Here is a 15,828-nt window from a genome sequence, read left to right on the forward strand (position 1 = left end):
GTACTGATATTGGGCCTGTAGCATGCTGGGATGAAGGGCTACCAAGTTTGTTCAAATGAATGACCTTGACCTACTTTCAAGGTCAAAGGGGTCAAATGTCGTTAAATCTTCAAACGACTTCTCCTCAATAAACAAAAGGCCCAGGGAACTGATATTGGGCCTGTAGCATGCTGAAATAAAGGGCTACCAAGTTTGTTCAAATGGATGAACTTGACCCACTTTCAAGGTCACAGGGGTCAAATGTCTTAAAATCTTCAAGGTACTGATATTTGGCCTGTTGCATGCTGGGATGAAGGGCTACCAAGTTTGTTCAAATGAATGACCTTGACCCACTTTCAAGGTAACAGGGGTAAAATGACTTAAAAACTTCAAAAAACTTCTTCTCAATAACCAAAAGGCCCAGGGTACTGATATTGTGCCTGTAGCATACCTGTAGCATACTTGGATTAAGGACTACCAAGTTGAGCTGATGGCATGGTACGGCGTCCGTCCGGCGTCTACTTTTTACTTTAAAGAACCTTTTCTGAATAACCAAGAGACCCAGGTTGATGATATTTGGCTAGTAGCATGCTGGGATGAAGGGCTACCAAGTTTGTTCAAATGAATGACATTGACCCACTTTCAAGGTCACAGGGGACAAATGTCTTAAAATCTTCAAACAACTTCTTCTCAATAACCAAAAGGCCCAGGGTACTGATATTGGGCCTGTTGCATGTTGGGATGAAGGGCTACCAAGTTTGTTAAAATAAATGACCTTGACCCTCTTCCTTTTAGTTTATGTTTCATATTATATTTTGTCCATTGTTGTTAAAGGAAAATGTAATGTTTAATAATATATTTCGTCGATTATTCTAATTTCAGGAGTAAATGAAATATTTAACAAAGGTAAAGGATGTCAACCGCATAATACCTGGGTTAAAAAGTGGAACATTATCCCTATAACGTACGTAGGACCCACAAGAAAAGTGAAACTCAAAATCTCTGGTGCTATCTAGTGCATTTTAAGTGTTCATTTTATCTTAACAATCAACCAATATCCGACCCACCTCCCGTAAAATGTCAATAGGACAGTTTGCGAGCAGAGGCGGATCGATGATTCTAGTAAAGAGGAAGCAATTTCGTCGATAAAAACCCAGAACAATATAGACAGTATAGTCAACAGATTTGCACTTCATACAGGGCATGAATCTTGATTTTTCCAGGTTAAATGTAAATATGAACAGGGGAAAATATATTTACACAACACATGTCAGTCCAAACAATATAATAACAATTGTAGAAGACAATACCTTGATATCTTTGTCCGCCTTTTACTCTTCGGGGCTGCCCTTCTAAACCGAAAGTACAATCGGGGTTTTTCCAATTACTGCGATGACAGGTACCTAATAGTTAAGACACCGCATGTGTATAGCACATTTAAATAACAGATTGTGTTATCATACACTTGTTTATGTGTAGATCATCACCCGATAAGAATAGCATTCACATATATTGTGTAATATATATAAATATTCCGTGGCCTTTGTGTTGAGCGTTCGCCCTAGTGGGATTGGCAATGTGTTCTGTCCCCAGGCTGGGACGTATTAATGAAGTCCTTACAAATGGTAGTTGTTGTTCTGCTTAACGTTCACCATTCAGGGTTATCACACCAACTGGTTCACTCGTGGTCAGTATAATGTGACCGGGAGGAATACTGTACTGTGCTGGATGTGATTTGGTATTTCAGCGAGGCATAACTCAAAGGTTGGCACACACAAACATAAAACAAAAGCACGCATACATTTCACACATGGAGTCACGTCCTTAAATGATTTTATCAGTTAATAGATATTTCGCAGTTTGAGGCAAACCTAGCATGGAGCCAGAGACGGACACTGAGAGAAGTAAATTCAGAGAACATCTCAAAATTATTTTTCATTTCATCTGTATTTAGGATTCCTGTCTCTCTGCTTACGACAAAACACTAGATAATTATCATTTAGTAATCCTTACCTACAGTTACATCCCCTGAATTTCATTACATGTACAATTGATAAACTTCTAAAGGCTGATCTCACCTTACTGGTTTGTTTTCAAAAAAGTTTATATTGAAAACAAATACTCAGTGGATACTACAGCTGATTGCAGTAGTATAGAAATCGGAAAATTCACTCCACTGGAATTATCCCTAGGTAATTTTTCTAAGAATAGCATATTAAATTATTTTGGTTGTGTTGCACGGCGAAAATACCCCAAAACCTGTCGATTTAAAACGAAAAAGAAAAGAGCAGAAAATAAAAACAGATTTCTACTTCTGTTGTTATTTTCAGGAGAATACGCAAGAACATTTTATACAGAGAACCACTCCTTTTATGGCTAACTGGTGTAGCTTATCTGACAGAATGATGATGCTCGCGTCGTCGCCATCATGTTACTATTGCGGAGGAACATTGATAGACGCTACTTTGCTACGAAGGGATGCTCATACGCGTTCTTTCGTCCCACCACTCATTATACGAAAAGGTGTGGAACAAGGACCTTCAGCTTACAAATCGAAAATGCGAAAGCGTTAAACATTTCTTTCGTAATATGGAAATATCGTGGCATCGGAAGTTTGTGGATGGTAGATTTAATCTACAAATGTAAATGTGATCCTTGTCACTATGGTAAAATACCAACTTCTTCATATTAACTTTTGTTTTGGCTCGGGGGATTTCTCCCAACACCTTTGGCGTCAGAATAACACAGCGGGGGTCCCGAGGAGTGAGATCCTTAGTGGAGACATTGAAATATCACTTGTCGCGGATAGCCATCAAAAAGACTATAACGATTGTGGTCACCGGTCAGATAATTTCGTATATGTATATGTCCGGAAATATGTTGTAAATGTGCCTCCATATGATGTTGTTACCTGATCGCTTACCTGTAGTCACGTGCATGTGCGTGTATACACTCGGACATATCCTACAATGTATACGCTACTTTGAAATTATCCCTGTTATTGTCTCTGTCTCACACTCCGTGTTAGGTCTACCCAAAGATGGGAAAGGTCTTATAGGACGTCAAACAAAATGTTTTAAGAACACCACCAGTTAGGGACCGAAAATTAACCAAATTGAATCAGCTGCGCTCACTGAAACATTACTTTTTTGGTTCCCTAGCACATTGATTGGCAATACTTCACATTTGTCCGTAGTGTTGGACGTTCGCCTAAATGAGAAAGACAATGGCATCTGACCCGTGCCTGGGACATGTCAAAGTCGAAAGGAAAGGTAGTTGGTAGCCACTGCTAAATATTGAGCATTTAGGGTAATTTTAACAACTGGTTACTGTAACGCATTGCCAGTAAACTGTTATCGGCTAGATGGTATTTCACAATCTCTACCCATAGTTGTCGTTCCTTACACTCAGTGTTTGTGTATTTCATTGATATAGCGTCGGATTAATATATATGTTAACGCAAGGATGCATACACACCAATACACCTCTTCCACATACACTAAACACACGGAGACACGTAGTTATATGAAATTAGCTGTTTTTGTGACGATAAACTCGCCACCAAACCTGTTATTATATGATCGTTCACTGCATGGGTGTAAAGGAAGACGTTGGAACCTCACTGTAGAATTAAGGGTTTTCTTTTGTGCCTCCTACTCTAAAGAGATGACAAAATAAATCTGCTGCATCACCTGCAATATTTGAGGTCATTTTACGTTCTCGACATACCACAGAAAAGAAAAGTATGAAAAAGATGAAGGTTCCGGGTATTGCTATTGGGACAGCAAATCAGTTTTTTGTCTCCAAAATCTCCATTTACTGAAAACATAAGTTCAGGGCGGAATTCCTTTGAAGTTGGATACAGCAGGTTTATTCTGTTCTCAAGCATGCAGAGTATAATACATTAATATTGTGTGTGTTACTGTGGACATCATACAATGTGCATTCATTTATATGACACATTCGACGTGGATGAAAAACCGCTGTGTTGTATTTTAAGTATCATACACTTGTTCACACAGCTTAATTTAAAAGCTTGAAAGTGGTATTCAAACATACAAAACCCCATGCGTGTGTTCTTACTTCTTGATCGCACTGACAAAAGGAGCAACTAAAAATACGCAAATACGCTGTGGCACTGAAAAAACTGTACATTTTAATATACTGGTGCTGTTGTAAAATGGATGTATTATGGGGTCTTTCAGAACATGCATCGCAACGTTGCGGCTATCGAAATCGTCCATATTCTCCGCTGAAGGCCATGCTAACTATATCGGCCTTGAGCACATGAAATCAAATGATGTACCGTAGTCGGTGATTCAATTCTGATATTTTTCAAATCGAGAAATTATCTATAATAACGTTTTTATTTTTGTTTTCAAAAATGTGTTGGCCCTAATGACTTTTCCTGTGCTGATGGGTCGTTATGCATTTAATTATAATAATTATTCGTAAATGAGCCTTCACCTTCATGTATTGCTTTCGAATCAATGAAAGCCGGATGTGCACCCACCATTATATCTCTTGTTAATTACATAATTTGGTACGATAAACACCTTCTAAATATTTTCTTTCAAATCAGAATTAACATGTTTGTGTTACGGAAATGGCGAAAAATTACCACCCCGATACTCAATTAACATCAAATACATCCGAGCTAGAAACTACTGAATGGAGAAATGGGAAAATATACGATCTCGAATAACAAAAAGCGTTTATTCGGTCCACTGATTCATTATACATGTGTTAATTATACAATAAAGATTGATAAATATCATTCAACTATACATCAAACATATTGCTTGTTATTCTTTCGATTTATTGTCAGGAGGGTACCATAAAAAACAAAAAGCTGATCAATAGGAACATCGCTTTTCATTTCTTTTCACCACACGTGATTAATGCACTATCATACTCTAAGACTCTATAGGACACACTGCTATTTTATTGACTTGAAAATCGCCACTTCTCTGTTCTCATGTGAAATACCAGCTAATGATGAATTCGATCAAAAACCAACAAGAGGCCTAGCGGCCTTGACGGCCACCTGAGATAAGCAATTTTGAATGCAACCGTTATCAGGGGAAGTAGCTTTCAAGTGTCATGAAAAAAGTTGCGATATATTGATGACAGTAAGACTTCAATGATATGATTTAAGAAAATGTTGGAAAGACAGGCAGACACTGTGAGGGGACATATTAAAACAAATACTAAACTGAAGCTCAACATTTTATTGAAACAAATTTCCTCACTATACCTAAATATGAACTTTACTTTTAGTCATCCCTGGGGGAACCCCAGTGGGGACTATTAATATCGGTTTCAGTCCCAGATTCCGATATGCCTTACGCTGTAAAATGTTTGCTGCTGTCGGCATATAACAGGCGCTAATTACAAGCTCTTGGAATGGGATAAAACCTAAAGGCGTTCCAAATTTCACACGGGAATTACAAATAACCTAAAGATGTGCCTAGTATGAATCAGGCACCTTTGAATTTCCCGAGGGGTACACTGTTATATTAAAAATTGCTATTGATTGATTTAGATAGTTTATGTCTGACAAACGACTACCGTAATATGTGTGTATAATGCGCACTTTTTTAAGGAAAATGAAGTATCAAGAAAGGGGAGCACACGGTACTCAAGAACAATCCAAAACCAGTCCTTGGTCGCGACCATTTATCGTAGGATTTTTTTGGGGATTTTCGGAAGTGTTTTGAAATTTGCTCGCAGCAATCAACTGCTAAATTTCGTTGAATGACCCCTGATTGCATTGCTAATTTAACAATTACGAAAAGTTGCATGTTTAAGTCATATTATTCGATAGAATCGGATAAATACACTCTAGTAAAGTGGGCCCAACTTTTCAGGACGTTAAGTTGTGAATTGATAAATACCACATATCGGGAAACATAACGAAGAATTGCATCGCATTTATCACTCTGGTGTTAAAATGTCGTTCTTGGCTAATATCATGATGAACTTTTCAATCTTGACAGTAGGAATGTGTCAAAACGACATGGATAAAGTGGCGAAGTTAGCAAGTTTGTGTACCGCAAAGAGTCAAGGTCGCGTGATGATATTAACCGGCAGGAATGAACAAGGTGACATCCATGCGAATTGAACCGATAATGATAAACGTTTGAGTTTGAAAATAAATATTGACGGGTTCAAAACAGCCAAATACATTCCGATCTTTTCTTTCAAAGGAAACTTGCTGAAATCACAATTGTTTGGTGTTCTTCATGTCTCGCGAATTCGGCTGTTGGCGGTCCTCGTCGGACCTGTTTGACTGCATTTAAGCTTACACACTATGCCGATATCGATGACCGATTCAGTCGGATCAGAAAACTACTTGGAAAAGTGTATTTCATAACAAACAAAAAGTAAAAGATTTATCCTTATATAAGATTGAATCTTTTCTGAAACTTTATATTCCAATTACCTGTTCTGCTCATGCCCATGCCAGGTGACCGTGTCAGCGCGCAGATCACACCGTATTCGAGGTGTCAGTCAACGCTTACGTTATATTTGCAACATGCTTTCTTATTAATTCCATGTGTTGGCATGGCTACCTGAACAGCGTGTATGTATTTACACCTGGTCGTTGTTTACCATTTTGATTGATAGGTGGAAATATATCCGTTGTAGCTTAATTTTGGTCAAAGATTTTTCGGGAAATGATCATACAGAATAATGGGGGATACTTTCATGTCATTCTGACATATTTCTGGGTTTATTTTGCCCTAATGACATATCCTGTGTTGACGGGCCGTAAAGCATTAAATAATAATGATAATAGAAAAACAATTATGTTTAAAAGACGTAATTTTATTTCAAAGCACGTGTTTAAATGGATTATGCTACATGTAACATGCTTACATTTTGAAATAAATTTAACGTATATATATAAATGTATATATAAGTGTTAAAAAATCATAAAATGATAAAAACATACAGTAATGCAAACTAAACATTTATTTATGAAATATGTGACCGGGTGGGGCGTCCTGCTGGGTGTCTTCGGCAGTATGTCTCAGTGAGGTAGCACTATAAAGTCGGCATCAGTTCCGCGCTATCACAAGGAGACGAACACGAACATATCGCAGCCTCCCAAAATACACACACATACACTACACGCATGCATCTTACACACAGGGGAGGCCGTCCTTAAATGACCTTAGCTGTTAATAGGACGTTAAACAAAATCAAACAAACAAACAAACAAACAAACAAATGTTCTTGTAATCCATTTGTCTGTTTCATGTTTAGCTATAGCAGGTAAGCTTTAAATTACTTATGGCCTCTTGTTAAAGGTAAGTAAAATAAATGTGTAAATGTTTGTGATGTTAGGAAAATTCCATCAATTCATGAAAAAAATGTTTTTGCTTGTATTCTAAAGAAATTAGATTACCAACGTGTGAAATGACGTTCTTGCTTGAAATTATTTGATTTACATTGAGATGAAAGAACGAGACTGAATGTAAAGCATGATTATAAGAGAACAGTATTCTCTGAACAGAGGGTTTTGAGGCAAAAAGTTTGACAAAATTGCTCGAATTGTTGAGGATGCAACCATAAACACTATGACCTTAAATTCGTTTGGTTTTGAAGCTGATTTAACTGAAGTAAAAGTTTCATTGCTTCAAAATTTGTTTCATTTACATGATCTGCCATTAAATGTACATCTTAGCTTTTCTAACAAAATATATAAAACTCATCCCTCAGATTGACTATGATTTCCCGCGATCAGAAAGGTTGAAAGTTATATCGATACTTAAACGTCTTGAATAATTCATTTGTTTTTTATAGAAACTAATTTCAATCTCAATGATTTTTCAGATCGATTTTTATAGAAATCAATTTTCATCTCAATGATGATTAAAATGGCCATTAACTTGCAGACAACACACTGACGTACTTTTGTCGGTATTAGTTAGTATGACTTCCACCTTAAATATTTTGTCCTAAACGCCACGATGATTGAGGCTTCAATACATGTAAAGTACAGTATATCACCCCTTGGAGTTCTCATCACAGTGATAGTATTATAATGAATATCAATATTTATACTACACTTCTGTATTTGGATGACACAATGGTGATCTTCAAATCCAGATGGTTCTTAAATATAGTTGTTATCCAGCCGATTCATTTTACTGTTCATCGCCAATATGATCTATGGTCCTATGATAAGAAACGGAATCTGACCCATATCAACCGTCGAGTACGTGCTCGTGGAACTGCTCATAAAAGTAATTGTTCTCCCTTTACAGTCTACGTTCTTTAAACCCGTGTTGGAGTAGTGTTGTTTATACGCTGCTGATACTTCTTTGATTGTGTACGTTTTTCCAGCCGATAGTGGAATTAGCTCCGCAAGCAAAACATTGCCTGTATCCATAGAATCGTTTTTGACCAGGGGTAATTTATTCCCGCTGTAGAGAAGAATATCTCCATCATACACCTCTATATCAACCGTGCTAGGCTCTGTACTAGTTAAAAATGACCCAATTCCGTATAGTTTCATTGCGCATGGAACCTTAAAGGAAATAGCTTCAGGGTAACCTGGGCGGTACAACTTTCCATTCAAAGAATCCTTAAATCGCCATACACTCTCCCTTGTAAATTTAGTATATTTTCGGGCTTTCATATTGAGCCAAGGCACATCCTTGACCTCGTCGTGCATGATGCAGTTGATTACATCCAGTACCATGTCCCCCGGAAGTACTTTATCTAGACAAACTTGCTTGAAGAAAAAGTCGGAATCAGTTATCGGGAACCTCACTGTGTGCAGAATATCTCCAAGGACTTGCCGTTTGTTTTCGGGATTGCTCTGAAATGATAAATACACATCGATCTGATTCGAGTAATGGTACTGTAAAGGTAACAACATTTTGTAATTACTTAACTGACAGTGCTCGATTTATGTTCGAATAAATCGGCTATACGTATTACGGAAATGTAACCATATACCGTAAGAATATTTGCATGGCACGTCAACCTATGAACTGTAATGTAATTCAATTGTAAATGTATTTTGATTATAAATGTAAAAACACTTACATGTTAAATATAGCGTATGTTTGCTCAGCAATATAATAATAACAATTGTGTTACCTTTACAAAAAGATGACTGCAAATTTGAAAAAAATAATCGCGTTTAGTATTTTTAGTTCACTTGAGCTGATCGCTTTCAGTCCGGTGTCGTCCGTCGTGCATAAACATTTTACATTTTCAACACCCCCAGGGGCCAGGGTGGGGCCCCAAATGGAAAATTAACCAATATTTCGAAAACCTTTTTCTCCTGACTAAGAGGTACTACAGTCAATTTCTCTGCATGGATGGAACGATCATCAGGGGCTTTGATTAAATTGTAAATTCCTGTATCCCCAGGTCATCCGTTTTCCCTTTTGGAGGGTGTAAAGTTTACTAATGTTTATAAAGGGAAATATCACTTTTTGGTATATTTTGTCAGTTTTCAGTAGGAAATTATACTAACGTGGTTGGATGATTATGATGCCAGATAGCAATTAGATGGTATGAAAAAATAAGATCCTGCCCCATCCCCATGGGCATGAGGGTTGGGCCAAAATTGGGAAAATCAAAAGTTAAGTCAGATGTTTTTCAAACAAACTATATCTTGTTCATTTTCAGCAAGAAATCATTCAAACTGGTTGGAATACTTCTAATGAAAATGAAATCAAATAGTATCAGAAAGTAAGATCCTGACATATCCAAGGGGTTGGCTAAAGAGGAAAATTTGCTAAATAACAATAGATATTATATTTCTCAATAGCCAAATGATTTATTTGATTAGTTTTGAAAGTTCTAAACCTTTGGTGATTTGATAAGTATTATATTTCACTTTGTTTACATGTTGATTTCCACATCACATCTCAACAATGAAATTGAGCTTCGTGGACCTATACTATAATTTAGGTGACCGTTAAGGCCCTTTGGTCTCTTGTTATATGTTCCATCGGGAACTTAATTTCTGCAATATATATCTCTCACCTCAATGTTCTGACGGCTACATTCAGCTGCAGCCCATCTGATAACGGCCATATACACGTCACTTTCATCAGCATGAAGGTCATCTGATTCCGTGATACTGGTCAAACAACTCGGACATAGGTCAGTAAAAGCCTTTGATTGCAGTACATCTGTTGAAGATTCACCTATCACGTTTAAACACTCGGTTTTCAGTTTATCCATCACGAAAACATGCGCATGTTCCAAGAACAGACAAGCATTTTCCGCTGACAGCCTTTTGTTCAGAAAGTCTTCACAGTTGGTAACTAGAATGTCGACACAGTACTTCCTGGCAGCATTCAACACAGGTACTACGTTCATCTCCGTCAAGTTGATTGTGTCTGTGTACAGATATCTAAATAGATATAAATATTATATTCAGATGTTTATTCTTATTAAATATACCATGTTTACATTTGCAATTTATTTACGGTTTAAATAGGTAAAGAAACGGTAGAAATATTAATTTGAGTAAATCTGCAGTATTTTAGCCCATTAATTATATCGGGTGGTTGTCAGAGATTAGTTCTTATTAAATACACCATGTTTACATTTGCATTTTATGTTAATTTTTAATAGGGTAATGAAACAATGCAGATATTAAGTTGAGGAAAATATGATGTATGTCGGCCCACTTCCGTCAGATTGTTGGCTGTTGAAATCGCCCTTCGTTCATAGTCCGTCCGTCTGTCTGTCCGTAAACAATTTATGTTGACTCTCTTTCTCAGAAAGTAGAAAAATCAGTCTCAAAATTCAGAAAAAGTTTTTTCACTGTTTCTTGGTATGTATATTCAAATTTGGGCCTGATCGGAACACAGGGGTGATCGACAGGCAGCCATTTTGATTATTGAGAGTGAAGGGTTTTTGGCGCTATTTATCATAAAGTACTGGAGGGATTTTTTATTAAAAAAATCCATGAAGATTCGCCAGGGTTCCTGGTAATATATATTGAAATTTGAACTGATAAAAAAGAAACAGCTTGTTAGCACTATTACCCGGGAACTACTGGAGGGATGTTTCCCAAATTTCGCATGTAGGTACCAAATAATTCCTCGTTGTGCATGTTGAATCGTAGGACTGATTGGAAGAACAAGAGGCTGACAGATGGTAATTTGTAATTTTGAGTATAATAGTTCTTAGCGCTACTTCTCAGAGAACGGGGGATGTTTCTTTTTACTTTTTCGTGTATGTCCCCCGTAGTCCCTTGTTGTATACATTGAACTATAGACTGAACGGAAAGCCAAGGAAAAAAATTCGAGACTCGAAACACTATTTCTCAAAAAGCATCTCGGAGATCTATCTCAAATTTCATATACAGTTTCTCCTTTGTTGTAATTGTGCATATCAGATTTGGAGACTAGTTAACTGCCAGGTAGCCATGTTGATATTAGACATGTAGATTGTTCAATTACTATTTTATGTCGTTTTGAATTTCATACGTAGATTTTCATTGGTCGAACGTGTGCAAGACTAATATTGATTGAAAAAGCAGGATTGCCTTGATCTTGGTTTTTGACAGTTCAATTTTATTATTGCCCTTTACAAAGACGTCCTAGTAAGATCTTTGTAGGTTCCAATAGGTCTTTATTAGTGCTTATTGTATATTGAGACTAATTTAAAAATGAAGATGGCTGCCACGGGGCCATCTTGAAATTCGACAGTTCAAATCTGTTTTTGTAATTTCTAAAAGAAGCCTAAGCAAACAAAAATTTCTCAGATTTCTTATTTAGAATCAAATTTGTCCTGAGTTGTGCGTGTTTATATTTTTTTTAGCCTGATAAAATAAGGGAACTACAACCTACAACTCGAGCATGTGTCGTGATTGACACGTGGGTTCATTCTCATGTGAACTTCAAGGGCCAAATGTCAGTGGTCAAATCATCATCATATCTTAGTCGCTGAAAGGTTTATGACCAGATTGGCAAACTGGCAGTTTCACCTCCACTCCGCCCCAGTCAGGATTGGAAAAAATATTCAAAAAACCATATCGTGAACATAATGTGTATTTATATTAATACAACGCTCATTGTCAGCCTTAATCAACTTTGTGGATAAAAATGTTACATTAATCACCTGATATAAAACCCATTCTTTTTAACCCAAATTGACTTATATTGATATATAGAACAAAACATATCCTTGAAACTAAAGACACATAATCGGAGGAAATGGAGAATAAAAGGAAAGAAACTTCAAACCGTAAAAAGAGCTGAAAGACGTCTTCGGTTATATCCGGAATGGTTATCTCCCCTTTCTTGGCCATTGGACCCTCCAACATGGCGTAGAATACTGGGCTTCTGCTTATAAGGATCAGTTTATGGGCAGGTATCTTTTTCTGGTCTTCACCGACAAGAAAGGTTACATCACTAGCTGTGGCAGACGTGAATACGTGGTCCATACACTGCGACAGCGTCTTTCCGCTTTGCCAGTCGGTGGGGGTGCCTGAAGAGGCCATTATTTTTTACTAAAACATACAATAAGCCTTAAAATGAACAGTGGGACATTTCACAGAAACCAAATCAAGCTGAAATTAGAAAAATTGTAATCTTGTTACATTACGTCAGCGCTTATTAAAGAAAATGGTTTGGTTCGTCCCTCGGTCTGATCCACACATACTTTTTAAGAGATATCCACATCCAATGAATATTTGTACTATCATAAGCAATGGATTGGACGGTAACCACATTTAGAACAAGATCTGGAGTAGCTGTTACAGGCAAATTCCATAAGGAATGGAAGCTGATTAGAAGGTACCTGCTGCGGAATGGCAAATTAATTATCGAAAGTTGAAAATAGTCGAATTTATCACAGTGTTCTCCCTTGCAAGTCTGGAATATTACCCAGTAACAACGAAGGTCTGAACTTTTCCCACCAGTTACGGAAATGTCAAACGATAAGTGCTGTTACCGGAAAAAAGTTTCCGTATATTATTTGGGCCCATATAGATAAATATAGTTGGACAACTTTCAACTGTATCAGGATATATCACTCATTTTATTAACAAGCAACAACAGTTAATGTACCAAGAAGCTAGATAAAGTCTCAGAACCCTCATTTTGTAAGTAAATTTGTAATATTACACGACGAAATAGCCTGGCGGGCCTTCGGGGTGGGATGTCTAAGGGCATCAATCTCCTTGCTTCCAACTGTATCATACTCTTTGTATAGTATTATAAGCGAGATTTGTCATATAACACGACGAAACAGCCTGACAGGACACAAGAATGGGCTATATAAGGGCATTAATCTTATGGCTTCATACTGTTTCATACTCTTTGTATAGTGTTATCAGCGGGACACTATCTTAAACGTTTCTGTGATAACGGCTGATACTGGGGCGTGACCTTTCTCTATATAGTCTTCATGTGTGTACCTTGTCAAAAAGTACCTCGTTATCACCCGGATAATTAAGCTAAAGCGCAAGACTGTTAACAATAGAGACAGTCACCTAATTGAAAGAAGTAATCGGAAAAGGTACACAAGTTAATAGCCACATTAGGATTAATTCATACTAGCACTCTCAAGGCAACAATAAAGCGTGACTGACAGGGATTCTACTTCTATGGTTGAATCCGTATTTGTCGATTCTCTTACTTTACGAAAGTTAACATCGACAATTTCTTAGAAGAAATAACAGTAGTTGTAACCATTTAACATTTCAAAAGTATGTACTGATGAAACGACCAGTCGAATAATTGTGTGACCGTTACTTTTTTTTAAAAGTGTGACCGTCAAATTTTCCGTTTCATATTATTTTTGTTTTAATGCATCAACATAGAGCTACATTGTATACAGATGACTGAACAAAGTTTTATTTATTGCTACATCGGTCAACATGTAAATATATTCTATACGCTCTCGATAAACGTGTAATTCTGGTAAAATATAAAAACAATTTGAAAAATGTGTGACCATGTTCTCCGCATAAAAAGCTAGAGGCTCAATGGGCCTGCATTACTCACCTGGTATAAATCTCACACTTGTAACCTTAAAAGTGATTAAAATAAAGCTACAGGCCAATTTTCAGTATTTATGATTAAAATTCATTCAATAGACCCTGTTAATTTTTTTAAAACATTTTACCCCTATGATTGAAAGTCGAACAAAGTCATTATGTTGAACAAATTTTATAGCATTTCATGTCAGGAGGCAACTTGCAAAGTATCAACATCCTGGGACCCATGGTTATTCAGAAGAGGTCGTTTAAAGATTTTAAACAGATTTGACCCCTGTGACCTTGAATATAAGTCAAAGTCATACATTTAAACAAACTTGGTAGCCCTCGATCATAGTATGCTACTGACTAAATATCAACATCCTGATCCTTTTGGTTATTCAGAACAAGTTGTTTAAATATTTTGAACATATTTGCTCCTTGTGACCTTGAATATGGTTGAAGGTCATTCATTTGAACAAACTTTGTAGCCCTTCATCTCAGCATGCTATTGGCTAAATATCATCACCCTGGGCATTTTGGTTATTGAGAAGAAGTTGTTTAAAGTTTTTAACATATTTGATCCCTGTGACCTTGAATAAGGGTGAAGGTCATTCATTTAAACAAACTTGGTAGCCCTTCACCCAAGCATGCTACTGGCCAAATGTCGACACCCGAGGCCTTTCGGTTATTAAGAAGAAGTCGTTTAAAGTAAAACGGACGACGACGGACGCCGCGCCACGGCATAAGCTGATTTGGCACTTCGTGCCAGGTGAGCTAAAAAATCACAACATTTAAGGGTTTAGCAAAACTAGAACCGTATAATATCTATATATGTGTCGTGGAATAATATTCATATATTGATATGAATTGATGGAAAAACTAAATATAATGGAGAAGAAAGATTAAGGAAGATAAATTACTCCTAACTGTAAAGCAAACATACTACAAAATAAAATGAAAACATCTTCAGGAAGTATTAAATTCGAGCTTGTTCCTTTTATTTTATGTTTTTACTATGTAATCTGCATGATATACGCATATTGTTTTTGGTTATGTGTTATTAAAGGTAAATGTATATTTATTTCGTCCATTATTCATATTTCAGGAGTAAATGAAATATTAAACAAAGGTAAAGGAGGTCAACCACATCAAACCTGGGTTTAACAGTGGGGCGTTCTTCCTTCAACGTAGGAGCGAAGCCACTCTTAATCGCTAGTGCAATTTAAGTGTTCATTTTATTTGGACAACTAACCAGTGTCCACCCCACCCACCCCCGGTTAAAATGTCAATAGGACAGTTTACGAGCAGAGGCGGATCGAGAAATCGATTAAAGACGGAACAATTTCGTCGACAAAATCCAGAACAATAGAGTCAACAGATTTGCACTTCATACCGGGATTGAATCTGGATTTGTCTAGGTTTACTTCAAATATGAACAGGAAAAATAAACTTACACAACACATGTCAGTATAGACAATATAATGACAATTATAGAAGACAATACCTTGATATCTTTGTCCGCCTTTCACTCGTCGGGGCTGCCCTTCTTAACTGACTGCACAATTGGATTTTTCTAACTACTGAGTGCACTACGATCACAGGTACCTGAGAGTTCAGTCACCGCAGGTATTTTTATAAAAGTTTTGAATTATATGTTATATTATCACACGTTTTTCTATGTATAAATTAACATCTGATTGATATAACATTTAAATAATATATAAATTCCTTTAAGGTAAGAAACCCGGTAGAACCATAGGGACTTGGAAATGTGTTACAATTCTATTTGGACCTATACTAGGTTTATATCAACATTTGTCAACACCCCTCTCCCAATAATGACACAGCTGTATATACGATCGTATTCATTATCTGTGGGT

At 36.8% G+C, this 15,828-nt stretch overlaps 1 protein-coding gene and 1 long non-coding RNA gene across 2 annotated transcripts in view; both read right to left on the reverse strand.

Annotated features, from left to right (window-relative positions):
* Positions 1–1,327, reverse strand: part of LOC110451977 — a 7,776-nt gene extending 6,449 nt beyond the window's left edge. The window contains exon 1 of the long non-coding RNA XR_002463124.1: positions 1,290–1,327. This is a non-coding gene — a long non-coding RNA (uncharacterized LOC110451977). The remainder of the gene's footprint in view (positions 1–1,289) is intronic.
* Positions 1,328–8,158: 6,831 nt separating this feature from the next.
* LOC110451973 (BTB/POZ domain-containing protein 6-like) lies at positions 8,159–15,492 on the reverse strand. Its single transcript, XM_021500215.1, has 4 exons — positions 15,453–15,492; positions 12,210–12,475; positions 9,994–10,366; positions 8,159–8,812 (listed from the first exon to the last, which is right to left on the reverse strand). The coding sequence occupies exons 2-4, from the start codon at positions 12,464–12,466 to the stop codon at positions 8,159–8,161; spliced, it is 1,284 nt and encodes a 427-aa protein (XP_021355890.1). The 5' UTR covers positions 12,467–12,475; positions 15,453–15,492.
* Positions 15,493–15,828: the final 336 nt, after the last annotated feature.

This window comes from Mizuhopecten yessoensis, unplaced genomic scaffold (assembly GCF_002113885.1).
Source record: "Mizuhopecten yessoensis strain PY_sf001 unplaced genomic scaffold, ASM211388v2 scaffold6353, whole genome shotgun sequence".
NCBI classification, from domain to species: Eukaryota; Metazoa; Mollusca; class Bivalvia; order Pectinida; family Pectinidae; genus Mizuhopecten; species Mizuhopecten yessoensis.

What these genes read in the sequence shown, in the direction of transcription:
- LOC110451973 (XM_021500215.1), bottom strand. Translation starts at nt 12,466, where the DNA reads ATGGCCTCTTCAGGCACCCCCACCGACTGGCAAAGCGGAAAGACGCTG. An exon ending in GTCTTTCAGCTCTTTTTACG is followed by an intron (nt 10,367 to 12,209) that starts GTTTGAAGTTTC and finishes ATATCTATTTAG; the next exon opens with ATATCTGTACACAGACACAA. An exon ending in GTAGCCGTCAGAACATTGAG is followed by an intron (nt 8,813 to 9,993) that starts GTGAGAGATATA and finishes TTATCATTTCAG; the next exon opens with AGCAATCCCGAAAACAAACG.